General features: G+C 51.5%; 9 protein-coding genes across 9 annotated transcripts; 6 read left to right on the forward strand and 3 right to left on the reverse strand.

Moving 5' to 3' along the window:
• Positions 1-906: 906 nt before the first annotated feature.
• N7477_005393 (DNA-directed RNA polymerase I core subunit RPA135) lies at positions 907-4,721 on the reverse strand (the record flags this gene model as incomplete). Its single annotated transcript, XM_056967056.1, has 3 exons — positions 907-1,724; positions 1,782-2,460; positions 2,490-4,721. 3 exons carry the CDS (start codon positions 4,719-4,721, stop codon positions 907-909), a joined length of 3,729 nt encoding a protein of 1,242 aa, XP_056821810.1.
• Positions 4,722-5,585: 864 nt separating this feature from the next.
• On the forward strand, positions 5,586-6,437 carry N7477_005394 (ADP-ribosylation factor-like protein; the record flags this gene model as incomplete). The annotated part of the gene is made up of 6 exons (XM_056967057.1): positions 5,586-5,635; positions 5,715-5,787; positions 5,840-5,859; positions 5,927-5,989; positions 6,040-6,111; positions 6,164-6,437. 6 exons carry the CDS (start codon positions 5,586-5,588, stop codon positions 6,435-6,437), a joined length of 552 nt encoding a protein of 183 aa, XP_056821811.1.
• A 1,243-nt stretch (positions 6,438-7,680) lies between these two features.
• Positions 7,681-8,251, forward strand: N7477_005395 (resistance to Congo red protein; the record flags this gene model as incomplete). Its single annotated transcript, XM_056967058.1, has 3 exons — positions 7,681-7,706; positions 7,775-7,879; positions 7,939-8,251. The coding sequence occupies 3 exons, from the start codon at positions 7,681-7,683 to the stop codon at positions 8,249-8,251; spliced, it is 444 nt and encodes a 147-aa protein (XP_056821812.1).
• Positions 8,252-8,911: 660 nt separating this feature from the next.
• Positions 8,912-9,795, forward strand: sld5 (putative GINS DNA replication complex subunit Sld5; the record flags this gene model as incomplete). The annotated part of the gene is made up of 2 exons (XM_056967059.1): positions 8,912-9,088; positions 9,163-9,795. The coding sequence occupies 2 exons, from the start codon at positions 8,912-8,914 to the stop codon at positions 9,793-9,795; spliced, it is 810 nt and encodes a 269-aa protein (XP_056821813.1).
• A 432-nt stretch (positions 9,796-10,227) lies between these two features.
• Positions 10,228-12,871, reverse strand: N7477_005397 (cullin family protein; the record flags this gene model as incomplete). The annotated part of the gene is made up of 4 exons (XM_056967060.1): positions 10,228-10,399; positions 10,451-12,324; positions 12,390-12,776; positions 12,827-12,871. The coding sequence occupies 4 exons, from the start codon at positions 12,869-12,871 to the stop codon at positions 10,228-10,230; spliced, it is 2,478 nt and encodes an 825-aa protein (XP_056821814.1).
• A 332-nt stretch (positions 12,872-13,203) lies between these two features.
• N7477_005398 (DNL-type zinc finger protein) lies at positions 13,204-13,809 on the forward strand (the record flags this gene model as incomplete). The annotated part of the gene is made up of 1 exon (XM_056967061.1): positions 13,204-13,809. One exon carries the CDS (start codon positions 13,204-13,206, stop codon positions 13,807-13,809), a length of 606 nt encoding a protein of 201 aa, XP_056821815.1.
• A 568-nt stretch (positions 13,810-14,377) lies between these two features.
• Positions 14,378-15,211, forward strand: N7477_005399 (uncharacterized protein; the record flags this gene model as incomplete). Its single annotated transcript, XM_056967062.1, has 4 exons — positions 14,378-14,554; positions 14,609-14,758; positions 14,810-14,826; positions 14,875-15,211. The coding sequence occupies 4 exons, from the start codon at positions 14,378-14,380 to the stop codon at positions 15,209-15,211; spliced, it is 681 nt and encodes a 226-aa protein (XP_056821816.1).
• An 888-nt stretch (positions 15,212-16,099) lies between these two features.
• N7477_005400 (uncharacterized protein) lies at positions 16,100-23,992 on the reverse strand (the record flags this gene model as incomplete). The annotated part of the gene is made up of 1 exon (XM_056967063.1): positions 16,100-23,992. The coding sequence occupies one exon, from the start codon at positions 23,990-23,992 to the stop codon at positions 16,100-16,102; it is 7,893 nt and encodes a 2,630-aa protein (XP_056821817.1).
• Positions 23,993-24,346: 354 nt separating this feature from the next.
• N7477_005401 (CwfJ domain protein) lies at positions 24,347-26,089 on the forward strand (the record flags this gene model as incomplete). The annotated part of the gene is made up of 2 exons (XM_056967064.1): positions 24,347-24,360; positions 24,409-26,089. 2 exons carry the CDS (start codon positions 24,347-24,349, stop codon positions 26,087-26,089), a joined length of 1,695 nt encoding a protein of 564 aa, XP_056821818.1.
• Between the last annotated feature and the right edge of the window lie 303 nt (positions 26,090-26,392).

Here is a 26,392-nt window from a genome sequence, read left to right on the forward strand (position 1 = left end):
CGTTCTGCAAAAGCCCGGTATTGGTCTACGGCAGTCCAAGCTATCTGACGAAAAGGCTTAACAACAGCTCTAAAAAAGTCACTAGGGAAATATCGACGGATTCCGAGCGGAGGTCCGACGCGGCCTCGTGCCCTAAAGCAGATTACCGGCTAATCTAATTGGCACCGGGGATTCTTCACTGGCGAGATGCGGGGGTGCTTATCTTGCATTGTAGAGATGCGAATAGCAAGTCTGCTCTCACCTCTGACGGATGCCACTTCCAGCTAGTTCCACTGTGATATTATCTTGTTGTTGCCCTATCTGAACTAGCGCTGTCCAAGAGCATGATTTCCATCCAGGAACGACAGGCTACGTTTGGCTCGGATGACGACTGATGTTACATCTCGTTTATTGACTGGCGGGTTTGATTAATTAGGCGGAAAGCTCTCGGGAAGAATTTGCTCGATAGGTTACTTGCCAGTCCTCGGTCTACGTACCTTGGGACGCTGAAGAGGCTTATTTGGTGGGTGGACTGACACTGTTATTCCGGGTCCAAAAAGAGGCTCTAGCGCCCGCTCGGGCTCCGGTACAAGACACCCTGTATGAGTTATATGGCCATTATCAGAAGAATGAGCCCGCCAACGGCCTCACGAGCTCCAGGTAGACGAGGGGTGTCAACTGGTAGCGACCTTAGACACTTGTTGATGATTTGCTACGATTTGCATCCAGACAGTTGGTCATCCGCGCTTCGACCGTCCCCCTTGGTGTCTATACCCATAAAAACAGATCTAAAAAGTAACATTTGAAATGTTGATTGCACATCGACTAAAACCAAGACGCTGCATCTATGACATAAAAGAAACCAAAAGTACACGAAAGATTTTATAGACCATTCAAAAAACCAGTAACCCCAACAGTAAGTATGTACTAATTGTCCACCCAGAACTTCATGCGAATGCCCATAGCAGCGAGCTCAACATCCAGGTATCTCAAAACACCCGGCACGGCAACGATAGTTACATCGTCACCGCCCACATAGCGGAGCCCATCACCATCCTCCCACGCCTCAGCGCGCGAGTCATTAATCCCCGCCGGCTTGGCACAGCGACGACAGCGCACAATACCAGTAACACCACCAAGGGCACCACCAGCGCCAGCGCCAGAGCCGTGCTGCTGGTTCGGCGCAGCCTTGGCAGCGGCCGCAGCCGCGGCGGCAGCAGCACCAGGGTTGACAGCGGCGCGACGTGAAGCCCCAGAGCCCGAAACAGCAACCTGGGTCGAGAGGAAAGAACCACACCCACGACAGATCCACGCATGTTGAGCATCAGAGCAATTCATCAAACGATCCTGAAGTAGGAACGCAGCACCGTGCGCAATCAATGAATCACGCTCCATCTCTCCAACACGGATACCACCACCCTTCGCACGACCCTTAACAGGCTGTCCAGTCAGCGCGTTCACGGGACCCGTTGTACGCACTTGGAACTTGTCGTTAACCATGTGTCGCAGACGCTGGTAGTAGACCAGGCCCATGTAGATGTCGGCGGCGAATTCCTTTCCAGTGATACCAGAGTATAGAGGTTCGTTGCCGTAGTAGTTGTAGCCTGCCTTGCGGAGCTGTTGGCCGAAGTAGTCGGTGGCGGTATTTTCTTCGGAGAATTGGAAGGGGGTTGAGTCTTGCGGGTGACCGTGGAGAGCCCCGGCTTTACCGGCCATGGATTCAATCATTTGGGCGATTGTCATACCTGTTGCAATTAGGAAAAAAGGAAAAATTTCAATGGTTCAAAGAGGCGAGAACTTACGGGATGGGAAAGCGTGAGGGTTAATAATCAAGTCAGGCTGCATGCCGCTCTCGGAGAAAGGCATGTCAATGGCAGGCCAGAGCTGCGAGCAAACACCCTTCTGACCGTGACGAGAGGAGAACTTGTCACCGATGATCGGCTTACGGGGAATTCGGTACTTGACGCTAAGAGACTGGATAGGCTCATTACCGGACTCGGCACCCATGAGACGGATGCTCTCGATGTAGCCAGCTTCCGCATCCTTGTATTTGAGGAAGTGTGTGACACCATCGACATTAACATATGAGTCGGAGGCGGCGTCGTACCGGACATCGTGGTAGGCAGCGATTTTGTCACCCTCCTTCACGCGGACACCGACGTGCGGTAGACCGTCCTCATCAATGAATTGACGGAGCTCTTGACGAACCATGTCGCCGGGGGCGAAACCGAACAGCTTGGTAATTTCGCGCTTGGACTTGCTGCGGCGGGAGTCACGCTCGGCAAGGGAGTGAACCTTGGTCTTGTAGATTGTACCGTGACCAAAGCCGCGCTCGTGAGCGGATTTGTTGATAATCATGGCGTCGTCCATGTCGTAACCGGTGTACGAGATGATGGCCACAACAGCGTTCATGCCGTTAGGGAAGTTATCCAGGCCGTACGCATTGTAGAGCGGAGGGCGGACAATAGGAGTCTGACCAGTCTGCAGGCGGTACAACTTGTTATCGGTACGGTAGCCGATGGACGTTCCGGGGTACCCATGGTCTGCTTGCTCATCTGGCACTGGTACATGTTTCGGGGAGACTGGTTGTAGTCGGAGAAAGGAGTCATGTTGGCCACGATGGAGAGAATGTTAGTAGGTGTGTACTCGATGTGAGTGGATACACCGGCGATCAGGTCAGACTCCACACAGGCGATCTCCATGAAGGGCTGCTCGAACGGACCAACATAGTCCATCTTGTCCAGAGCGAGGTACTTGACGGGGCGATACATTCTTGCGGATTGCGAGAACATGTAGATACCAGGATACTGTCCACCATTGGAATTCGGAACATAACCAATCTCCAAACCGCGGGGAACTCCGTTGGTTCCCTCGACCTTCCAGTAGCGGAGCGTGTCGTGAATTTTGTGTGCCTGGGCAGGCGAGCAGAATCCAATGATACGGCCATCCAGCTGGACAACGACGCTGTCATCAAGAGCAACTGAGGACTCGGCGCGGACACCAAGCTGAACAAGAGTTTTAGGCAAGCTAGAGACGTCAAGATTGTCGGTGGCAATCAGACACTTGTGCGCCAAATGATTCAACAGACCACAGGGAGAACCATCAGGGGTGTGAACAGGGCAAAGGAAGCCCCAACTCTCTGGCAGCAGCTTACGAACAGTAGTAGTCTTCAATTGGGCGAAGAAACTACCACGGTGAATCATGCGGAAGTGACTGATGAAACGGTAGAAGTTGATCTTCTCCGCAATGACGGTGTAACCAGAAGTCTGTTGCAGATCGAGACCAGTGGGGGAGACGAGGTTACCGGTAGACAAGAAGTACTCAAGCGCGTTACCAATGTTCTCATTGGAGCGCTTGACAATCTTGGACAAGAAGTCGCGCTCGAAAGAGGGGTCGGTGAACTTGGCACCGTTATTCCGCATGCTCCAGTCACGAGCGATAGGGCCAAATGAGCGGAGCCACTCTTCAATACGCTCCTTCAGAATCATTCCGTACAGGAAACCACCAAGAAGAACCTCCTGGTTGGAGACTGCATCAGGGTTATCGGGAGCGCAGTCACCTGCAACCAGGGCGTACAACTTCCGGATCATGAAAATGACCATCTTGAACTTGTCGTAGTCCTGGGTCTCGGTGACATTATAGTTACCCAGGTGAGGGAGAACAACCTTGCGCAGGAACTCAGTACCGACCTCCTCATCAGACATGTCGGCAGAAACACCGAGCACAGGACGGAAGGATTTACCCAGGTGAGCACGGCAGTCATAGCGGCTGTGCTTGTTGTAGGCCTGGTATGTTCGGAGCAGCAGCTCAACACGGTCTGTAACGAAAGTGTTCTTCATACCCTTGGAGGTAGCGCTGCCAACAAGGCTCTCGAAGATTTCGCGATCGTTGGTCTCCACCAAAGCCTTGAGAATCATCATCACGGGGACAAGATACTCGTTCTTGCGCCACGAGAAACGGAATGTGACATTACCGTCCGTGAGATAGTGCAGAACATTAGTCTGAGACGTTTGGTCGGGACGGACTGATCGTATTTGCACACCAAAGCTGGTGTAGGTGTGACCACGCTTGACGAACGAGTTACGAACGATAGACATAGGGTAATTGCGCTTGCCGACGATGAGCATTCGAATCAGCTTCTCGTTACCGTTCACAATGTAGTATCCACCAAGTTCTTCTGACTCCTCCTTGCGAGTGACGAGCTGCTCTGGGGTCGCGTGCTCCAGGTGGCATCGATTGGTGCGCAGCATGATGGGAACCTGACCCAGCTCACGCACAGACTCCATCCAGTCGCCATTGTTGACCTGGTACTCGAGACGGGCGCGGAGCTTGCCACGGTAAGTCGCATGTCGTTCACGGCACTCGGAGGGATAAATGTTGCGGTTTTTGGTGCTGTACTTGTTGGTGGGCGGCAGAGTGGGCTTGTCCAGGAAAAGTTCCTTCACACGGACGTTCAAGCGGTTGCGCTTCGGAGCACGGAGACCCTCTGCCTTTCGCGCCGCTTTCTGCTCGGGGGTTTCGATTTCGCCATCGAGGAAGGTCTTGATTCCGATATCCTTCAGACCGGCCTCCAGAATCTTGCTGTCGTCGAAGAGGGCATTGAATGAATCAACGTGAGGCTTAATAGACTCGGCCAGCGACGGATAGGCGGTTTTATCTGAGGGCGGGTTCTTGAAAAGATTCTCACGTCGCTGAGTGTCGAATTGAACCGACCAATCCGTGTTGGTGGGAGCGGGTGCCATGGTGAAGCTCACAGGTCTCGACTGAGTCGAGAGATAACCTGTCGATTAGAGCTGGGATAAGTTGAGGTGCCCGAGTGGTCGGTACAAGGGCGACAGAGAGAATGGCCCCTTCTGCCTAGGCTCCCAGAGGGGTATAGAGAGCAGGGAAAGAATTGAGCCAGCAATGGCAGCTTGAATGGGAGCGAAGACGGTGACCGGGGAAATTTTTCGAGGTGGAGCCGGTTATCATCACGTGCTGATAGGTATACATGTGGTGCCTGAGGCTAACTGTTGATGCACACTTGCGTGAACTATGACTTTGAGAGATTTTCCTCTGCTGTATCTCCCATAGTATTATACTACAGTAGTATCGACTAGCTTCCTCCCTTTAGTCTCTTCAGCTCGGACCTCGAATGCTGCCTAGTATAAGCCCGGGCGAAAACCGCCCCAGCGCCACCGGAGAGTTCATTCTGTAGTGACTTAACTGCGCTACGTCAGGCCACGAATGGAGCCTAAGCGCCCCTCTTAACGGCGGTCATGTGTGCTTGTAGACCTCACAATTTCCATCTCCAACTTTCCAGAGACCAGCTCTGGCTTTGACTTGCGTGGGGGCGGCTCGGAAAGTGCTAGTTCCCATTTTCTTTTCTTTTGCTTGTCTCCCCTGTTCGTCTCCTTGAATAGCCGCGGTGGTTATCGTCCACCGCGTGCTCCCAAGTTCTTGACCTCGACCCTCTCAACCCCACTCCGGCACTTCGCTGCTAATTTCAAGGATTTCACTGCCCTGCTTCCTTTCGTGTGGTTAATTTTTTTTTTTTTTAATTACATCCGCGACTTCCTCATTTTTCCATCTCTCCAAGACCGAGAACGTTTTGCCCATCCCCCGCCATGGCTGGGATCTTTCGCACCATCTATGACTGGCTCTTGAGGATGTTCTGGTAAGTGGGCCAGGCGTCGCGGGAGAATATCCCCGGCCCGTCCCCGCCGATGAAGCCTGCTAATTCCTATCCCCTGCAGGGCGACGGAGATGGATGTCACTATGATCGGCCTGCAAAATGCCGGCAAGTCCTCCCTGCTGCGCGTGCTAGCGGTAAGCCTTTCCTGCCTGGGTGTCCTGCATCGATACTGATCGGCCATTTTAGGGTGGTGAGTTCACGGTTGAGTAAGTGATCAAGTCGTCAAAAGTTGGCGGCGGTGGCGATGGCGTAGTGTCCCGGCTAACCAAGCAGCTCCATCCCGACCATCGGGTTCAACACCAAACGTGTTCAAAAGGGCCATGTCACCCTAAAATGGTCAGTCACAGTCTACTTGAACAAGTATCAGACCTGTTGACATGTTTCAGCTGGGATTTGGGGGGTCAGCCCCGATTCCGCCCGATGTGGGAACGATACTGTCGGGGCGTCAACGCTATTGTGTAAGAACATCTGCAAACAGTTCCCATGATCAGATCATGCTGATTCGGCCAGATATATCGTGGATGCCGCCGACCGAACGGCCTTGCCGGCGGCCACTGAGGAACTGCATGAGCTGATGACCAAGCCCACATTGGATGGTATCCCGCTCCTCGTCCTCGGTAACAAGTCTGATCTTCCGGTCAAGCTGTCCGTGGATGAGCTGATCGAGGCGATGGACCTCAAGTCGATCACGCACCGTGAAGTCAGCTGTTACGGGATCAGCGCCAAAGAAGAGACCAACCTTGACGCGGTCCTGCACTGGCTGATTGCCCGCGCCAGTCGGTAACGGCAACGGTGCTGGCGTTTGATCGGTCAATCGGTGGTGCCGTGCATTTTTATCTTTGCTTTTTTTGTTGAGAGCGTTCCCCTCCTGTTTCTGTTTATGTCCTGTAGACTCTAGCGTGTTGGCTCGCAGCCTTGGATGTAACGACGTCAACGATATCATGTGTTAGTTAGGGTTTCATTTTTGGGAGCATGCAAATTAGGACGGCCAAGCCAAGAGCGATCTGACGGTCTCCTATGTAATGATGCACGTGTTTGTTATTTCACGACTCTGGGGATTAGGAAGACGCAGGTGGATACGGGGCAATTGAAGGCAGAAGAATGAAATCCTAATCTAGAATTCGGACGATGGGGGTCGGCCAGCATAAATAAGTGAAAACGTACACGGACCAAGTGATGCGTTGGCCGTGCAGACGAAGGACACGAATGTAGTAAGTGGCTAAAAGCCCCCGCCAACGACCACAATCTCCAAGGGGTTTGGAGGTCAGTGGGCAGCTGAGCATGAGGGTTGAGTTTGTCGTCTATCGGATCATTTCTATCGTACATTGTACATTGTGATTACGATCCTCACATCGGAGAGATTCCCCGGACGGAAAAAAACAGATACCAAGTTGCCGGTTCCGGGTGGGGACCAAACCCACGAGAGAATCATCCTTCCAGTGGGCCAAAATACGGCTAGTCCGTGGCCATGTGAACACCATAGTTTGATCATGCAAAGGACCCTGGCTCCAGGATACACTGTAGCTAGACGGGTGTAGAAGCCTCTAATCGCCCCGAACCCATGCCGGTCACTGAATAAAGCTTGCAGAGGTGGGTGAATAGCTCCTAGCTCACCGAGGCAATAATTCAATCGATCTTCTCCTGTCGATGATGTCCGCAAAGTCCGGGTCAGCCCTGCGCCTCCCTCTCCACCTCGGCTTGATTGGCCGCCGATTGAGTATCCCCGGACTGCGCCGCGTTGGAAGGCGAATATACTTACGCAACCACGGAAATGCCAGAACCGGATTTGTGAGACAGGTCGAAAGAGGCCAGGGAGTAAAAGCACAAGCCCATCTAGTGCGCTTGACGGGCCTCCGAGCATCCGACAACACGTAACTGATACCGGGAAAACCTGTGATGAATCATCGCAAACCTGCAGCCTAGTGCCAAGACCCCAGCCCCATATGATGGACCTCGTCTCAGCCACCTTCAACTGCTATTTCTTTCCCTTGACTCTTTTCTGATCTTCAACGTTCAAACATCAAAACATGGCTGTCCTCCCGCGTTACTATTGGTAAGTCTTTCTTGGTCACAGTCACGGTTGAAAGATCATTCACTAACTCCATTAACCAATTCTAGCAGTGCGTACGATGATAACTGCTACTACTCATCCTGGGACAACTGGGGTCGCTGGGTAGCCTTCGCCGTCATCGTCGGCTGCGCCTTTCTTGTCTTCTTCTTCTTCGCGTGAGTCTTCTCCAGCTTCTCGGTCGGTTGCTAGCTTCTGGCTAACGTAGAGAATACAGTTGCTTCAACGCCCGCCGCCGCCGTGCTCGCGGACGGCCCCCGATAGCAGGAACAGCCTGGATGGCACCACCCCCAGGCCCTCCCCCGCCCAACCAACCCATCTACCAACAGGCTTACCACGGCAACGATCCCAATTACCCAGCGCAGCCACCCCCACAATACTCCGCGAACCCTCAGAATTACGGCTACTTTGGCGCCCAGGGAACCAACCCTCAGCAGAACGGCATCGAGATGCAGCCACCTCCCCACACGTACGCTGGCGGGGGCCGCGAGTACGAACCGCCCATGGGACCACCTCCAGCCAAGGCGTGAATCATGAGCCGGAAATCGTGAGTGCAAATGAGCGGCGAACGAACACGAAAACGAAAACGAGAACGGGACTCAAGAGCGAGCCCGATTTTCTTCACTCTCGGTGCAATGGACCATCTGTTCTAAAATTCGGCGTTTTTTTTTTTTTCATGGCTTGGGATTCCCCTTTACGAAAGAATTGCATGAGATGTGCTGTTCGATATTAATAATACGGCCTTTGCGTTGCATTCGTTTGTGAATGATGCATCTTTCTGGCCAGAAGCGCAGCGATAAGGTCTTCATGCTCGTACACTACTTAAATTCTTCTCTCTAATGACATATACCGCATATGCTTGTTCAACGTCCATACCTTAGGGTCCGCACCTGGCATAAGAAGTAGATTGGTTTATAGATCGAGGTCTAGACCGTAGAGAGCAGACTAAGGGTTCCAGAATTAAAGCCGCCCTCCGGACCGATAGAAAGTCAGCATCAATAGCCTCAAACGCCGGGCTCAAACCCCACTATATCCTAATTCTTATGATCGTCCAGGCTCGCAGATCAAGACCAAGATCAAAGATCCTTGATGCCCCAGGCCACCGGACCCGCACCGCCCACGATCTCCATCTCACGCCAAACCCCGATCTGCACCGTGTCCAAGACCCCCAAGTCCCACTCTCAACAGCAATGGATATTGACGACATCCTCGCCTCCGTCGACCGTGGCGCCGGCGCGAGTCCCGAATCCACAGCCCTCGACCACCAACAACTAACCCGATTCTGGGTCGCGGAGCGCGCCGTCTCCGAAGTCCTCCCATGGCCCGCGCCACTAATGGAGCGCGTAATGGATCGCGTCCGGCTACAGGTGAGAAAGCCCTCGACCACATAATTCCGCAAAAAAAAAAAACACAACCCAATTGACACGTCCGGATTATATAGATTGAAACAATCGAAGACCTAGCGGCATCATCAAGCGAAGCGACACCTACAGCAACGCACAATCCAAATCTCAATCTACGCCTATCAATCCTTCAAACGGACCTTGCGCGCACACAATACATCATCCGGTCTCTCCTCCGACAACGGCTATCGAAACTGACGAAACACAGCATGTACTACTTAGTGCAACTCGCCTCACGGTCCAAAAACCCTCTCTCGCAATCACAGTCGCAATCGCAATCGCAATCTCAAAATCCAAATGTGACGCCTGAAGACTCGGTTCCGGACATTTCGGCTGTTGATGACGTTTCGCCATTATCCGAGCCGGAGGCTTCGTTTGTGCATGCGCATCAGATGCTATTGGCTGGACATTATGGGGGCTCATTTATGGGTGCGTTTCCGAGGACGTTGAGGAGGTTGGATGACAATGCGGGTGGGACTAGTATGGTGCAGGGACCGGAGATGAAGGAGGTTGTTTTTGCAAGGTGTCTTGGTGTTGAGGTTCCTGTTATTGTTGGAGCTGAAGATGATGCGGAGGAGGTTGGGGTTACGATGCGGATGGGAGATGTTTGGGTTGTTCGGTGGGAAGGGGTCAGGGGGGCTTGGGAGAGGGGGGAAGTTGAGTTATTATGATCCATGCTGTAGCGTAGGGCAGGGCTTGATTTGGTCGTGTTGGGCTCTGGATTGGGTGATCTGGCATTGGAGGCGTTTGGGTATGCATTTACATCATCTACATTGACACACACATATTGTCATTTACAATTTACGGTTGCATTGAAATGATGTACCTTATGATTTATGGAAATTCTGTGTTGAGCTTGGAAAATTGCCTTGATTGTGTTTTGCATGGAGTAATAAGACCTTAGCCAAAGCCATTTCTATGCCCTGCGATCAAACACCCCGTTGGTAAACGCCAGTCGCTAATTCACAGAAAGTAATGCCCGAGGCGTTGCAATGCCCTACTTCGCGCCGCAGCGCAACCCTAAAGAAAAAGGACAACCAGAACTGAAGAAAAGAGGGAGAAGGTGACGGTCAACACGGACGCGGGATTCTCCGAGAGCTGTCTTAAGCAACATAGCCATAGGTGGGTGGCTCCTCAGACAAACGTTCCATATATTCGCGATCGATCAGACTTTCGATGCGCTTCTTAACCATGGCCACGTCGGGAACGAACCGGGTGGAAAGCTGGGTAAGGGTTTCGGTCATTAATTGCGAGTGTGTGAGCTTCTTTCGTTGTCTGAGAGACTTGGTCAGTAAATATCTTAATTTGGAGAGGCAAACAACGCACTTCATGATTCGAACGATGGCAGCCTCGATGCTACCACCACGCTCCTCGGCCTGTTTCTTTTCGGTGTCTTTTCGCTGCTCTTGGTCTTCGACCTTTGCGCCGGCAACAACACCGATGCGAACTTTGACAAAAGAACTTTGGAACTCGTGATTGAATGAGAAGCGGTCCGTCGGTTTGACCTCTTTGCTCATTGGGGCCTTTCTTAAGATCCGCGTCTTCGAAATAAGAGACAATGACTGCAGATTTCGAATAAGATCATGCTTGGGAATGCGCGTTCGCTCTTCAATTTCCTCAAAGGAGAGGGATTCGTCATCTGGAAGGTCGTTAAATAGGAGAAGAATGACCATCATGTATGTGGAAACATTCAGCTCATGCCTTTGAACTTTGCCATTGCTTCGCTTGAAAGTCATCCGGATGTCTGCAGTCCCCATACCGGCTTGCCAGGACAACTTTCGCCCGCTGTGCTTATCAAGGTAAAATTTCTCGAAGCTTTGCTTTAGGCCTTCAATTTCCCGCGGGAAGATACACGGCAGCTGCACAACACCTTCTTTGGTGTTTGCCATGATATCCATCGGCCACATGGTACTGGTAAGAACATTAATCTCCAAGTCCACGGGTTTCCGGTCTGGATCGGCGCTGCGAGCAATATGGTTTTTGTACCCAGCAGTCAGGTCTTCAGAGACAGTCATATCCTTGAACATGGCCTCGATGCGGGCCGTGAATTGGTTTCCGACCTCCATCTTCATTTTGGAAATCATCTGGCGCTCTGCATCCGTGCTGGCGGATCGTTTCATCAGCAGACGGCGTGACAGATGCTTCTTGTAATAGGTTTCGAAGAGATCTTTATCTTTGATATACCGGAGCAATGTGATGCCGTTGTCCAGTAAGGCGTCAACTTCGCTTTCAGTCTTGCCCTTGATGCCCTTTTTCAAATTCTCGTCGAAGAACAATGAAAGATACTCGGAGCTTCTGGGATTCAAGTTGATAAAGTCAGAGAAACTTCCCATGATCGAGCTCTGAAGCCCTTGATCAGACAAAAAGGATTGTTCCCACACAATATCAAACTGGCGTTTCAGGGCCAGAATGTCATCAACCCATTGAATCGCCAATACAGTCTGCTGATTGACAGGCTTCTCCTTGCCCTTTTCCTTTTTCTCCATGCCAGACTCCTTTGCTTCCTTGGTGGCTGTGGTTGTGGCTGTGGCTGGCTGCGGGATCACGACAGACGAGGCGTTGATTTGTTTTCCGAGCTCTACAATCTGCTTGTTGACAGCCCGGGCGAGAGATTCCTTCTTCGGGTCAACTCGGGCGTTAAGTTGGTACACGTTCCGCAAGCCCTCGAGCAGGTTATGGTCCAGCATATGCTTCACACCCGTTCCTTCCAGTTTGACGACCTCGTCAATATTCTTCCGGATCAGCTCGTTATCAAGAACTTCAAGGATTTTCGGCTCGGTCATCATAGCAAGTGTAGACAAACAACGCTCCTGCTCCTCACCGATGCGTTGGGAGGAAATCCGGCAGAAGGTCGTTGCATCTCCAATTTCCAGCAATCGCCGTCCCTCTGCCTGGTAGAACTCTTTACTCGTTTTGAGGAAAGCCGGTTCAAATGTGGAAATATAGAGCTTCTCGCCTTCCTCCGCATCTGACTCATAGAGACCCTCCAGCATGGAGATGCAATGTCTGATTAGAGGCCTTTCAATCATGTGACCCGCTCGCTCTAAAGAGATCATGAAGAGAATCGTTGATTCGAGAATATCGGCGACGCTTGTCGGGGAATCGGCCCGGATGGGGGCTCGAAGAACATAGTCGCGAAACAGGGCCATTGCGACAACGTAAATCGAGGGCTTGGATTTGTCCTGAGAAACAATGCGGTCCTGCAGGGTACATTAGAACATGCCGTTAGAATGTCGTTCGTATCACCAGAATGATAGAAGCTTACCATATACATGAGAACGTCAGTTATCATGCTCATGCAAAGCTGGTGGTCTTCCCAGGCTTCCTTGAAAGCAGACAGGAACTTCTCCCCCGCAGCTCGCCTTTCCTCCGACTGGTCCTGAATCTCTGTTGCGGCTTGAGCACGAACAAGGGTCGATGAAATCGAATCCGTGATACGCTTTTGAACAGTGCCTCGTAACCAGTTTTCCTCCTGTCGCTTCACATTTTCGTAGAGTTCCGGCCCCCGCGTCATCAACACTATCCTATATGCGTTGCGATACAATTCTTCGAAAGAGAGGGTCGAGGCATTCTTCGTATGGATTTCAGACAACGAAGAGGAGAGAATGCCCCAAAGAGAGTCGTAGTTATCATTCTGGGCTGCATTCAGGCCCTATAATCCTCGTCAGTACAGAGCTTGGAAGCCCCACAAAGGTAACTTACCCGACGAGGGGCCCGAATCTTTTGCCGCGCCCGCATAGCAGCCATTTCGGGCACGGAGATATGGGTTCAAGATTAACCCGGAAGCGAAAAACGAAAAGAAGCGGCGTATGCGAGAGTACCGAAGTTTCGCGAAGTGCAGTACTTGTCGAACGCTCCGCGGAGGCGGGCAGTACCTCGGGCAAACCTTTTTCCAAGCCGGGTCCGCTTTCGAGGCTTCAGTTCGAGCTCGCGCGTCATATTTCGTTCTTCACTTCGCTCGATCACTTGTCTTGAGGAACAGAGAGCCTACCTGCGGTCTGAAATTGAAGAAACGCTCCGACCAAAGTTCAGTCTCGAGAGTTTACAAAGCAACGTGCCAACCAGCAAACGGCTGAAGAATGCGTCCCTTCACTCAAAGCCTTCGCCCAGCGCGCTCCTTTCTTTCATATACATCCCTTACTTCAAAGCGAACACAGCCATCTCGTCTCTCCTCACAGCTTGTTCACTTCCACGATGCTGCATCGAGACCGTCTGTGACACGATCTGCACACATCTTCCCATCAAGCATCATCCGCCACAACTCCACAGCGCGCCCTCTCACGAGAGACTCACCCACGCGGACAGAAACCGATGAAGAGCGTGCCGCTAGGAACGAGGAGCGTCGCAAGAACGAAGAGGCCTATCGCATCACCTTCACCTGCAAGCCGTGCGGTGAGCGCTCGTCGCATCGCATGTCGAAGCAGGGATATCATCGCGGCACGGTTCTCATTCAATGCCCCTCCTGCCAGAACCGTCATGTCATGAGTGATCACCTTGGCGTTTTTTTCGATAAGAGAACTACATTAGAGGATCTCCTGAAGGAGAAGGGGCAGGTTTTGACACATGGTCGCACCGATGGTAACCTCGAGTTCTGGGAGGATGGCACAGTCAAGAGCTTTGCCTTGGATGGCCAAGAGCTCTTGGGCTCTTCTGACAAGAATATTGCCGGCGAACAGACCTCTTGAGCTTGCAGTGCGAGTCTTGGGCTCAGAAGCCCATTTCAAAAGTTTATACTGCGGCTACTCTCCACTCTCGACATGGCAGGTTCCAGGCATCGACGTGGAGTAAATGATACATTGGGGCGGCGAATAGAGAAGGATATCTAACCGCCATGACCTTGTCACAATATTGCATCTTGTACAATAGATTTCGGACCTATTTGGGTCAAGGATTCCAATAAAAGCTATACACCGACTCGAGCCCTTTTCCATCACTCGATTCTCTTTAATAACCCACTGAATCTTCACTGCAGTAATTTGTCTTCCTGTATTGGCGCAGACATTCCAAATCGCCACGCTAGCCAACCACTGCTCAAGGGTTGATTTGGGTGCCATGCCGGTTTAGTGCCTGAACGGTCGTTTGTCATTTCGACATAAAGTCATTGACTAGGACTTCGGTTTGTCGGACGCTGAACTGGCGTCAGAAGCCCAGGCGCGTAAACTCCCTTTACACGGTCTTGGATATTCTCCTTAGAAAAGAAAAAGCCGGGCTCAAATGAACCTTTCTCTTCATCAAAGCAGTCAAAACTTCACAATGTCATTCCATGAACTACCTCTTGAGATTCAACAGCGGATCATCTCGTACCTTCCTTCGGACAAAGATGTGGCCGCACTCTCGGTCCAATGTCGCGCCCTCCATTTCATGAGCGACATGGCAACACGCCAAAAGTTTCACCGCATTAGCGTCTTCCCAGACGAGTATGGTATTGATGTGCCATTCGGGTTGCTCATGAATATCTTGAAGCTCCCTCTTCTGGGCCATTAGGTGCGCCACATTGAATGCTGCACAACAACATCCCTGTATGCGGACTACGAAGTAACAAGGTCCCAGCGTGGCTTGAACGACGAAGACATGAATCTTGTGCACAAAGCAGTCAGAGAAGCCGAATTCACCGGCCCGGACGAGCAGCAAGTGGTCGATATGCTGATGCAACGACGACCTTACGACATGAGCATATGATTTGAGGAGGAGGAGGAGGAGGAGTGAGAAACCCCCACCCCAATTTCAAAGCAACGATCTAATATCATCAGAAACCAAAAGCCTCAGATTACATTTTTCACCCAGGCGCTCACTGCAATTCTCACCGCGGTATCTCCAAGCCTTGTGTTGATGGCCATAACAAAACCTGTTTGTGGACGCTTTGGTCATCCAACTAAGGAATTTCCACTCGCCGAGTTTCTGCGCTGGGCCAACTCTGAACCAGAGAGCAAACCCTATCTTCAAAACCTTCGCGACGTTTATTTGATTAACATCAACAACAGCAATGGGTGGGATGAAACATGTTATCAAGAGATGGATTTTTACGGCTGCTGCGGTCTACTTGACAGCCTTTCGTCCATTGAATCGGTCAGCGCCGATCTGGTCTAAGATAATCGTGGAACCGGAAAGTCAGAATTTGTTGAAAAATGCTCGAACATCAGGAGAATGTCTCTTCATCATTCTGCTGTCAGTTCCGTCTACCTTGCGAGGTTGATATGGTCATGCAAGTCCTTTAGGGAATTTCAATACTCCATTGGAGGAAGATCGTCCGGTGATGGGGAATATCCTATCGTCAATCCAGAGACACTTCTCAAAGTGCTATGTGGGCACAAGGAAACCCTGGAGATTCTCGATCTTGACTGTGACAGCGGAATGGATTTTCTTGACGAAGAGAATACGAGTCACATTCAACAATACGAGACTCCTACTGGACTTGATATCGAGGAGGAAACAGCGGGAATTTCTCAAAGCGATCTGGAGCAATGGTGGCTCGCTGAAGGAATTTAGAGCCCTGAAACGGCTGGGTCTAGGGATCAAGTTTTTGTTGTACTTTGCCAAAGGGGTCAGCGGAGAGTCGGATGACAAATGTCAAATGGCGAACCTGACGGAATGTCTTCCAGTTAGCCTGGAGTATCTATGCGTTCGGGGCTACGAGAGACAGGTGAACACTGAACATGATGAGCAGATGGATACATTGATGGCTTTTTACAAATCGGGGTCATCTAATTTGAAGGAGGTCGTGGGATATGAAGAGTTGATTCCTCAAATTTCAGTCCATGTGAAACCAGATGACGAAGATCGCCGCATATGGTCATTAAAGGAGAGAGTTTATTTCGAACTCTATGATTTCTTTTAGATGTACTCAAATTATGAGGTGAAACATGATCAGATGTACAAAGAAATCGATTTGTTCTAGGTATATACGAAACCAAAAGTAACCAGACGCCAGCTTTTATATGCCACCAAACCGGCCATCCAATATGCAGCAGAAATATTTTACCAACCACGTCTCTTGCCACGGTGCTCAAGACCCTTTTCATGACGCTTGACTCTTTTCCGATCGTTCCTCCTCTTCTTGTCACGCTCGTGTCGCTCAGGATCAGCAACAGCCTCAATGCGACGCTTGACACGGCGTCCTTCCCGCCGCTCCTTGATGGCTTCTTGCACCTTGCTCATCTGCGCAATGTACTCAGTGGTACCAAGCTTCTTCTGCAGAGAGTCCAGGACCTCGTGGCAGTTCGAGACAAGTGATTTATAGGTATTCTGGAACGTCTCGTCTGGGGAACGAGGCGCCGGGATGGATGAGTCGGTTAGATGTTGCAGCGGGAGTAAGATGCTTGATAGAGAAGGTCGGATTTGCTCTGCGCTGAGGTGATGAATGAGCGCAGCCAGGAGTGCGATGGAGGCTGTCTTTGGGATGAGGACCCCGGGGCGGGTTGAGATGATCTCACGGCGCAGAAGAGAGGAAATTTGGCGGAAAATGTAGTGGATGGCAGACTTGTTGGGGACGATGGTGGTCTTCGTGGTCTCTTCACCATCAACCTCGCTGCCTTCATCTTCTTCGTCATCTTCGGCATCAGACTCAACACCTTCCACGCCAGCCTTGTGGAACTCAAGGCCGTTCTGAGCACAGCAACGGCCAAGGAAGACCAGGTTGCGGACGCTTTGCATCGCCAGCTCCTCGGATATACCAGGAGTACGTAGAGAACGGGTACTAGCGCGGAGAAGCTTGATCATAGCCTCCTTATCCAGGACCAGGCCCGAGCTACTGGCTAAGGGCATCTTGCTGTACCCAGCGACGGCGTGAGTCTTGGCCACATCAGCCAACCACATACCAATGAGGTTAGAAGCACAGGTCTTGACCCAAGTATGGGGGAAGAACAAGGCCTCTTGGACGGCAGTCCAAATGGATGCACAGTCGGGGCTCAATGCAAGCGTGGGGACTGTCTTGCCAAGTTTTGAGAATAACTGCAAGGCGAAGTAAAGAGTTTCCCAGTTTCCATTCTCGTGGTCGTCGAGAATGGGCTGCATCAATCCAGGTAGAATGCCAACGACGAAGCGAGCCTCCTTTTCCTTCTGTGTCTCTTCAGTCTCAAAGTAAATTCGCATAGCCTGGAGACCAATGCTACCGAGAGCCATGTTGTCAGTCTGCTCTAGCCACGAGTGCAGAGGTGTCAAAATGGTCTTCATTTGCTCCCTGTCTGCGCGAGCGTAGAACTGTCCGAGAAGCGCACCGGCCATCTCGCGACATTCAGGCGAGTCGTCGTTAGCCATGGCTAGGACAACAGGCAAAAAGAATGTGCTGATGATGTCCTGGGCCAATTCCGGCCCGGTCTTAGAAAGAAGCATGTGAATCGCCTCCAATACGGACTGTCTTCCTTCCTGGTGCTTGTAATCCAGGTTCTTCGCGAGGAAACCAAGCTGTTTCGACCAACGGTTCTTGGCCTGGGGGTACTCGATCAGGAAGTGGATGTAAGTACCGCGAGCAAGATCACGGGCAGACCGCGTCTGGTTTGTAACCATCATGGTCGCAATGCTGTCAACGAGCTCGTACATCTCTGGGACAACGAACTTCCGGGACATCACCGCGCGGATGAAGTTGAAAGTGATCCCTTGTCGGTCTGGCTCCTCGATATCAGCAGTCAGACGGTGGAGCAGGTACGCAAGGTGGCCATCGCGGAGCTTGGTACTCTTGCGCTCGCGGATCACAGCGGAGATCAGCTTCAGTGAAGCTTGTGCCGCTTCAGTGTTAGTGCTCGGAGATTCCTTGATCATCTTCACAGCCTCCGTGAGATAGACGTGAGAGTTCTCATCGAGCTCAGGCAAGTTCAGCTTGATAATTGTGGAAAGGAGACGGAAAGCAGAGATCTTGACTTCCTCATGAGCCTGCACCATGGCATCACCAATGGTGGGCAGGAAGCCAGCCAAGTTCGCCGGGGTCAAAAGCGATCCGAATTTGTTGAGGATAGCGCGAAGGATGTCAAGTGCGAAGCGAGTCAGCTTGTAGGCGTGGGAAGAGGTAGTACCGCGTTTCTCGCCTCGCTTGGCGCCTTGCAGTCTAACCAAGAACCGCTCCTCGGAGTAAGACTTCTTCACATCTGGCTTGTCAGAGGCTGCGCTGTCCTGGTAGGACTCCTTAATGACTTCGTAACAGAAGATCAGCAATTCACGGCTCTCGGCACTAGGGTTTCGCAAAAGGCCAATGCCGATTCTACGCATCAGCTCGTCGATCTTCTTGACGATGTTGGAGTTGAGCTTCTCGCGCAGAAGCGACTGGAGAGGGCGAACGAGACCCGACAGGTGACCAATAGTTGCGTTCTTGGAGAGCAACTCCATTGAGTCGTAACTCTTGCTACTCTTCACTTCCTTCATCTTGCTGACATAGTCGGCAGCGTCTTTCTCCTGGCCAACAGTACCGAAGATATCATCCATAACGACAGCAACCAGATCTGGCAAGCAGTAGTCCAAGTCACCTTGCTTGAAGTGATCGGTTGTATACACCAGCATAGAGTGAACTGTGAAAGACAAGACGTGAAGCTGGTAACCACGCAAAAGGGTATTCCGTAGCTCCTTCAGGATGTAGCCAAAGTAGACAGGACCCAAGAGAAGAGCAATCTCATTAAGCGTCTTTCGCGCCGTGTCTCTAGAGTCTTGTGCCTTACTTTTTAAGACCTTGCAGACATCAAGTAAGACTGGAGGCAAACGAATAGCCATGTCATCCTCGGGGAGAATCTTCAACAGCTTAATCGTAGTGATGGCAGCCGGAAGTCGCAAACTCATCTCAGTCTCTTGCTTGTGATGGATGAAGTCGGTCAAGAATGGGATGAAGTTGGTAGTCAACTCTGTGGACACCTTCGCGATGGAGGGGAGACTCCGGGCGAGCATACACTTAATTTGCTCGGGCGATTCGGGCGGCTCAGAGACATCCATTTCGTCTGCGTCCGCTTCCGCGCCAGCATCGCCATTGACTTGGTCCTTTGGTCCATTCTTTTGATCCATTGCGCTAGACAAAGCATCAGACATGCGACCAAGAAGCCTGAGAATATTCTTCTCCATCTCAGGTTTGCTTTTCATGTAACTGCGGTATCTGCGGAAGTTCGCGCGGAACTGAGCCCAATCCAACCATTCGGCAAGGGAACCAATGGTAGCAACAGCCTCGGCGATTAAGTTGTGACCGCTCTCATCCTCGGCCTCGTCAAACGAGAAGTGCTCAACAAGAGGCATGAAGACTGAGCCCAGGTTTGTGGGAGTGAGGTTTCCTTTACCAGCCTCAGCGGCAAGGCGGCGTAGAGCACGCAGACGACGGTGCTGTTGAATGTGGAGGATATTGGTGAAGAAAGAGGCTTCTTCATCATCGCCGACAAGGAGCACATTCATATCCTTCACAGACTCTCTCTCCGGGTTCAGCTTCACAAAGTAACCAAGGATAGTCACGATCTCAGAACGGATTAACTCGGACTTGTTTCTGATACCATACTTCAGCGAAGGCAGCAAGACGTCGTTGACAAGAGCTTCGAAGTCCTCTTTGCCCGCTTCAACGGCCGCTCTTTCAATGAATCGTTTCAAGCCGAAGGAAGCGCTGGAGCGAGTAGCAAGCTCTTCTTCGTCCTTGACATGGAACAGCATATTGTAGAGGAGAGGTCTCCATTGCTTGGCACTGAGGGTCGTAGACAGTTCCTCGTTGATCTTCGTGAACGCCTTCAGACGGCGCTCGAAGTCAGGCTCGAGACGCTTCATGGAGCGAGAGTTGAGATCCGCGCAAAGTTCCGCGACTTCCTTGAGATCCTCGTCATGGGTGGCGAGAGCAGTGAAAACTCGTGCCAAGACCTCTCTGTTCGCGTCATCCTTGAAGTAATCGAACATGGCCGACACAGCCTCAAACACCTGCTGAGAAAGCTCAATATCTTCCTTGGGGCTGTACAGGGGCAGGAAGTGCTCGAGGATCTTCAGAAGACCAGACTTGGTTCTGGGATTGACACGATCCGGGGGCTGTCGGAGAAGGTAGGTGGAAATGCTGATCAAGGTAGATGTCTCAAGAGAAGACTCGACACAAGGTGCTATCTGAGATAGAGCATTAACTCCTGCGAACAGGACGGGCTTTGAGGGGCCTCTCTTCAGGAGGCGAGCCATGTGGGAGAGGGCATGCTCCAGGTAGGGAGACAGGACTTCAGATCGAATCTGCTCAGCCGGTATGTCGGGCATTTCCTCATCTTCTGCAAGCTTCTTTCCACTGGCCAGCAAAACCAGAGGCACGAGGACCTCTTCCAGGACAAAGACCTTGACTTCATCGCGTGCTGACTCAACACTAAGACAGTCAATAACCTTGTTCAGAACATCCTTGTTGTGCTGCACCAGGTAGAATGTGGATCTCGGGGCAGAGGCCCATGTGTGGAAGAGTCGGAGTAGACCGGAGACACCTTGGGCGGTCTCAATGGGGAATTGCGCCAGTCTATCGTTGATCATTTCATCGAAGATGACCCGGACATAAGGTGTCCAGTCGCGGTCAGAGGCAACGGAGAAGACCAGGTTTAGACATCGAATACATGCCTGACGGACATTCTGGTAAATTGCAAGAGTCTTCTCATCCTCGCGGTCCACATAGATCGAGCTGCTCTCATCGTAGATGGCCCGACACGCCCGCACCAGACAGTAAATTATAACATTCATCGTTTGCTCGGAGTAGGGGATCATGCGGGCCTGAAGAGTGTCAAAGACAGTGTCAATCATCTTGAGCAGACCAACTTGTCTTCTGGGGCTGAGGAGCTCCTCCGAGAACGCATCCAAGTTCGTCTTGTCATCCTTAACAATGTTGACATCCGCAAGAGGGCCGAACGAAAGATGCATGAAGAGTCCAAAGTCGGCCTCGGACAAGTGGGAGAGGGTCCGCAGAATGGTCTTCCGTCTACCGGCCTGTCCGGCACTGCTGGCGCTTGCGCCAGCCTTCGAGATCATACGGCCATACAGCAATCGAAGAAGCACAGGAAGCAGAACAGGGCGATGTTCTTGCTCGATCAAGCTGTCTTCACTACCAACGTGGACAAACACCGCAAGCTCATCCTTGAATCTTGACTCATCCAGAATGTTGAGAAGGTTCTCCTTGTATGGCACAATGTGCGGGTTCTTCCAGGTGAAGAGAGCCTTGAGAGCAGCTTTCTGGATATCCGAGTTACCGTGACACAAAAGCCCAAGCACTGCATCGTGAACTTCGGGTTCCCTGAAAAGGACCTTTGGGTTCAGGAACTGACCGAACAAGCCAAGCATGGCCAAACGGTCACGGAAGCCCCATCGGATGGGCATATTATCGGGATCAGCAGCATCGGCCTTGGCATCGGGAGCGTCGTCCTGGTCATCACGAAGTGCCCAAGACAAAAACAAGGGGATGATTTGACGCGACCTTTTCTCGGCAATTTGAGGAATGGCGTTTAACACGAGCAAGGCATGGGTCCGGGGAGTGGCAGGAACTAGGTCTGAAGTGCTGTGATCCTTATCAAATTGCTGTGACAAGACAGCAGATGGATCCTCAGTGTTCTGGAAGTTGGTAATAGAAACGCTCTCTACCTTCAGGGCGTTAAAGCACTGGAAATCACTAGAGACGAAATTCTCCTTTGAATCATCATCTGCCGCATCCATGGCACCAGAGTCCCGCTCCTGCAGCCACTGAATAGACAAATCCGAGACTATTTTCTCTCCCTCTGGATGCTCGCTAATAGTCTTCAAGGCCGCAGCAGAGTCCTCCCACAGTGCAGCCAGCTTCTTCGAGAACAGACCGAAGCAGAAGTAGGGAATCAGAGTAGCCATCCACTTCTGGGAAACGATCTGCGGGTAGAGAAGGGCCAGTTTGCGGATATGCATAGAAAGAATTCTCGCACTTTGAAGTGTCAATTCACTCTCTTCAACCTCGATCGCCAAGTCGATAGGAGAGGGATCATCCTTAGAAACACGAGCAACGAACTCTCGCAAAATGCGAAGAGATACCACCCTCAGTCTATGAGAGGGACTAGCGAGATTGACAACCAAGTCGCGAGCAAAGTCATCCACAGCAGCGTTCCCCAGTGGTGTGGATTCCGGGAGCGATGTGATGAATGCAAGAACACCCTCCAAGAAAAGAGGCACGCGAGAGAGTCTAGCGGAAGCTGTCAGAATTGGTTGCCAGAGGCTCGAGTCTAGGTCATTAGCCTGGTTGGCCAGCTCGACATATGTCTTAAAGCCCTGTCCCTGGTAGAACATTGATCCATCCTTGGTCTTCTCGGAGGCAGCATCTTTCAGTGCGGCCAAAATGTTCTTGTGCAGCTTTTTCACAATCTTTGCCATCATGCTGGAGTCCGCAGACAGAGAGACTGCGTTTGGAAGCTTAATCAATGCATTAAGGAGAGCCCCGTCAGTCGAAGGGTATTTCAACGAGTCATGGATGCGGGTTCTCAAGGAATCTGGGCAAGAGACATGGCCAGATCTCGTAGGTTCGGGCTGAATGCAACCAGTCTGGTGAAGTCGCAGCAAAGTCAAGCAAGTCTCCCATTCACGCTCCTCCCAGGATGAGTTGATGAACTTCTGGAAGTAAGGAAGCATCAGGCTGTGGAAACGCTCCGCTCCCCACTCCGAGAAAGTCGTGCAGAAGAACAAAAAGTACTTTGATAAAGGTCCCGTTGATACCAGGTCCATGAGAGTTCGCATAAACGGCAGCATTTCGTCCATTGGCGACAATTGGAGAGCGTAAGCAACAGCTGTAAGAAGCTGGGGAATGGTTTCCGCGTACTTTTCAGGGCTCGCTGACACTTGCTTCAAGAGAGTAACCAGGACCTGATGGACAGGCTTCCAGTTCTTGATTCTCAGACCCTTGCGAGTTGCTACGCAGGCAAAGATCAAACGGGAACATTCGGGGATATTAGGGTTCTGGGACCCATCAGACCGAGTGTCGACGTACATCTTAATGGTATCGAGAACAGGAGGGAAAGTCTCGGGAGTAGTGGAATGTATAAGGTTGGTCACCACTCCGTGTGCGATCTCTGCAGGCTCATTATGTCCTTCGCTGGCCGGGGGAAGCTTGTCCAATATGCAACGGAGGACATCGATTCCGTTGGAATGAAGCCCATAGTTGATCCCCTTGATAGACTCCGAAAACATGACCATCAATCCTTCCTTGTAGTTCTCAACGTTGTTTCCATCCTCGGCCGCTTTGGAAATGTCATCGAAGAGGAACGTGACGGCGTTTTCGAGGGGTAATTTGTTTTTGTAGTACACAAGGCCAGCCTTGCGAATCAGGAATGACATGGACTCGGCGGCGAATCGAGCGACGAATGGCTTCTGGCGTTCTTTACCGAGGTACGGAGTCATGATACCCAGCAACTGGCGTAGATCGGGCACCAACAGACGAGACAGGAATTTGAAGATCCATGCAAGACAAGTAAAGCTCCACTCAACGACCTCGATGTCAGGGTGTGTGGCAGCAACAGACGCCACGAGGGTCACAGATGCGGCGAAATGCTTCTCAAACCGAACACCTAGGTCTCGCGCAAACTGTGCTAGCAGACTTAGCAGCGGCTCCATGGACAGCTGGTCCCTCTTTTCGATAAACTCCACCAACAAGCCCATAATCTTCTCTTCGTGGTACACGATCTGGGCGAGACTCTCGGAGAGCTTATCGACTCGGCGAACGAACTGTGAAAAGTTGTCCGTAAGGTTCATTTCGGCCCAGTGGTCGAGGGCAGACCGGAAATAGGAAGTGGTCTCGCCATCTTCTTCACCAAAGCTGGCGCGGCGCACGCGGTGGATCGGGTCGATTTTGAGCCTTGCGATGCGCGAAGAAAAGCCCTCGAATCGGTGATTCTTTGTGGTTTCGGTGCCTCCTTTCAGGCGCCTGGTCGGCTTGGCTCGCGAGCCTTGTGCCACCATCTTGAAAGAATCGACAGGCAAAGCTGACGAGAAAAAGGTATATGGGGAACTTTTTACTCTGCCCGCATCGAATACAAAAAAAGTTGACCGGTGCAGGAGCAACTTTGTTCCGGCCGCGGAGGCTAGTATTTCTACGCTAACTATATAGAGCTAGCGTCGTCACGGGGTGGCCCAAGCTCCTTTGAGAAATGCGCTGCGATCCTCGCGGCGCGTTCTACATCGCATTCGACGCCCTTTTGAACCACATTCACGGATTGACTCTTGAATTCTCCGATGTCGGCTGTCATTTAGGTAGCGCAAATTTCCGTCATTTCCTACCCGTTATAAAGCAGGCTCGGCATTTAACATTTCAAGATGTCTTCCAAGATGTGAGTGCGTTCCGACCATGACCCGCGATGATACTGATAGAGTTACAGCATCGTGCTTGGAAGTGTAAATTGCCAACTGCAAGCGGTTTTCACCAAATTAGCCAACTTGCAGGCTAAGCAGAATTTTGCATTTGCCATTCTTGTTGGCAATCTCTTTGGCGACAGCTCAACAGAGAAGGAGCTGAATGAGATCTCTGGCTTGCTCAACGGCAGCATCAATGTTCCTTTGCCGACCTACTTCACCATCGGCGACAAGCCACTGCCAACCCGAATCGTGGAGAAAATTGAGGCCGACGACGAGGTCTGCCCTAACTTGTACTTCCTTGGAAAGCGAGGCACTCTGAAGACTTCAGAGGGCATTCGCATTGCTGCACTCGGTGGTACCCTGGGTAGCAGCACAGACGCCCTGTCTAAGCCCGAGTCAAATGCCAGTGGCAAGTTCCAGACTACATATAGCGAGTCAGATGCTCGCGCACTCTACGGAACCCATAGGGCAGATATCTTGATCACCAACCAATGGCCCAAGGGTATCCGCTTCGGCTCCAAGGTAGACTTACCCGAAGACAAGAGCATCATGCCAGCCGAAGTCCAATGCGTGTCCGATATCGCCACCACTCTCAGGCCTCGCTACCACTTCTCCGTCTCAGACGGCTTCTTCTACGAGCGCGAGCCATTCTTCCACATGCCAACTGAAGACAGCCCGGACGCCAAACCTATCACCCGCTTCATCTCTCTGGCATCTTTCGGCGGTAAGCCAAAAGCAATGTACGCCTTCTCAATCGACCCCAAAGCAGCGCCCCCAATCACAGTCCCAGCTGGCGTGACCGCTTCACCACTCTCTGCGCCTCAAACCAAGCGCAAAGGCCTTCCACCCCAGCGCGAATCATTCCACAGATTTGCCGCCCCAGATGAAGACAGACCACGCAAGCGCCCACGCGCCCCACCCCCAGGACCGGGCGAATGCTTCTTCTGCCTGGCGAACCCAAATCTTGCAACGCATCTGATCACCTCAATTGGCAACGAAGCCTACCTTACAACTGCGAAAGGCCCTCTTCCGCCGAACAATTACTTCCCAGACCTGGGTTTTCCAGGCCACATGCTCATAATCCCGTTCAGTCACTCTCCTACCATCGCTTCAATCCCAGACGCGGAAACCCGCACAAGCACATACAACGAAATGCAACGCTATCGGTCTTCCCTCCATCAAATGATAACAGATCGCTCAGCCGGGAAACTGGGCGCCGTCACTTGGGAAGTCAGTCGCGGAAGCGGAATCCACATCCACTGGCAGTTCCTGCCCATGCCATCCGATCTGATTCGCTGGGGGCTAGTCGAAGCAGCTTTTAAAGTCGAAGCCGAGAATCTCTCGTATCCCCGATTCACAAATACATCCGCCACAACGGATGGATCTACCGAGCCGGGTGATTTCTTCCGTGTGTGGATCTGGAGCGGGCCTCAGGTCAAAAGCGAAAGCGAGAAGCCAGACGAGGAGGCAGAGAAGACCGAGGAGACAGAGAAGACCGAGGCGGTGGAGAAAACGCTTTTACTTGAACTCACGCCTGATTTTAGATTTGATCTGCAATTTGGAAGAAGGGTCATGGCGAAGCTGCTGGAATTGGATAGAAGGATGAATTGGAAGGATGCAACGCAGGCGTTTGAAGAGGAGGAGGGTGATGCGAAGGCCTTCAAGGAAGCGTTTAAGAAATATGATTTCTCCTTGGAGGAATAGTAGTAATTCTGGTTCTTGTTGAGACAAGAAAGCCCACTTGGGTCCAGTCTCAATCGAACTTTCCAACTCAAATTCCATGCATTTTCAGATTGGAGAAAAGAAAGGCGAAAATGAGAAGCTGGGATTTCAGATCTATCAGTCGTTCCATGATACATACCCTACTAAGAAAAACAAAGAAAGAAGACATCAAGAAGTCCAGTGAAGATCATGGAAGGACGAGATTCATATACAGAGACAAAAGTCAGATAAAGACATGACTCCCAGAAGAGCATTTCATAAAGAAGAGAAAAAGAAAACCATGGT

This window comes from Penicillium maclennaniae, assembly GCF_028827695.1.
Source record: "Penicillium maclennaniae strain IBT 15551 chromosome Unknown utg000005l:1.0-2652337.0:1.0-2654196.0, whole genome shotgun sequence".
NCBI lineage: Eukaryota > Fungi > Ascomycota > Eurotiomycetes > Eurotiales > Aspergillaceae > Penicillium > Penicillium maclennaniae.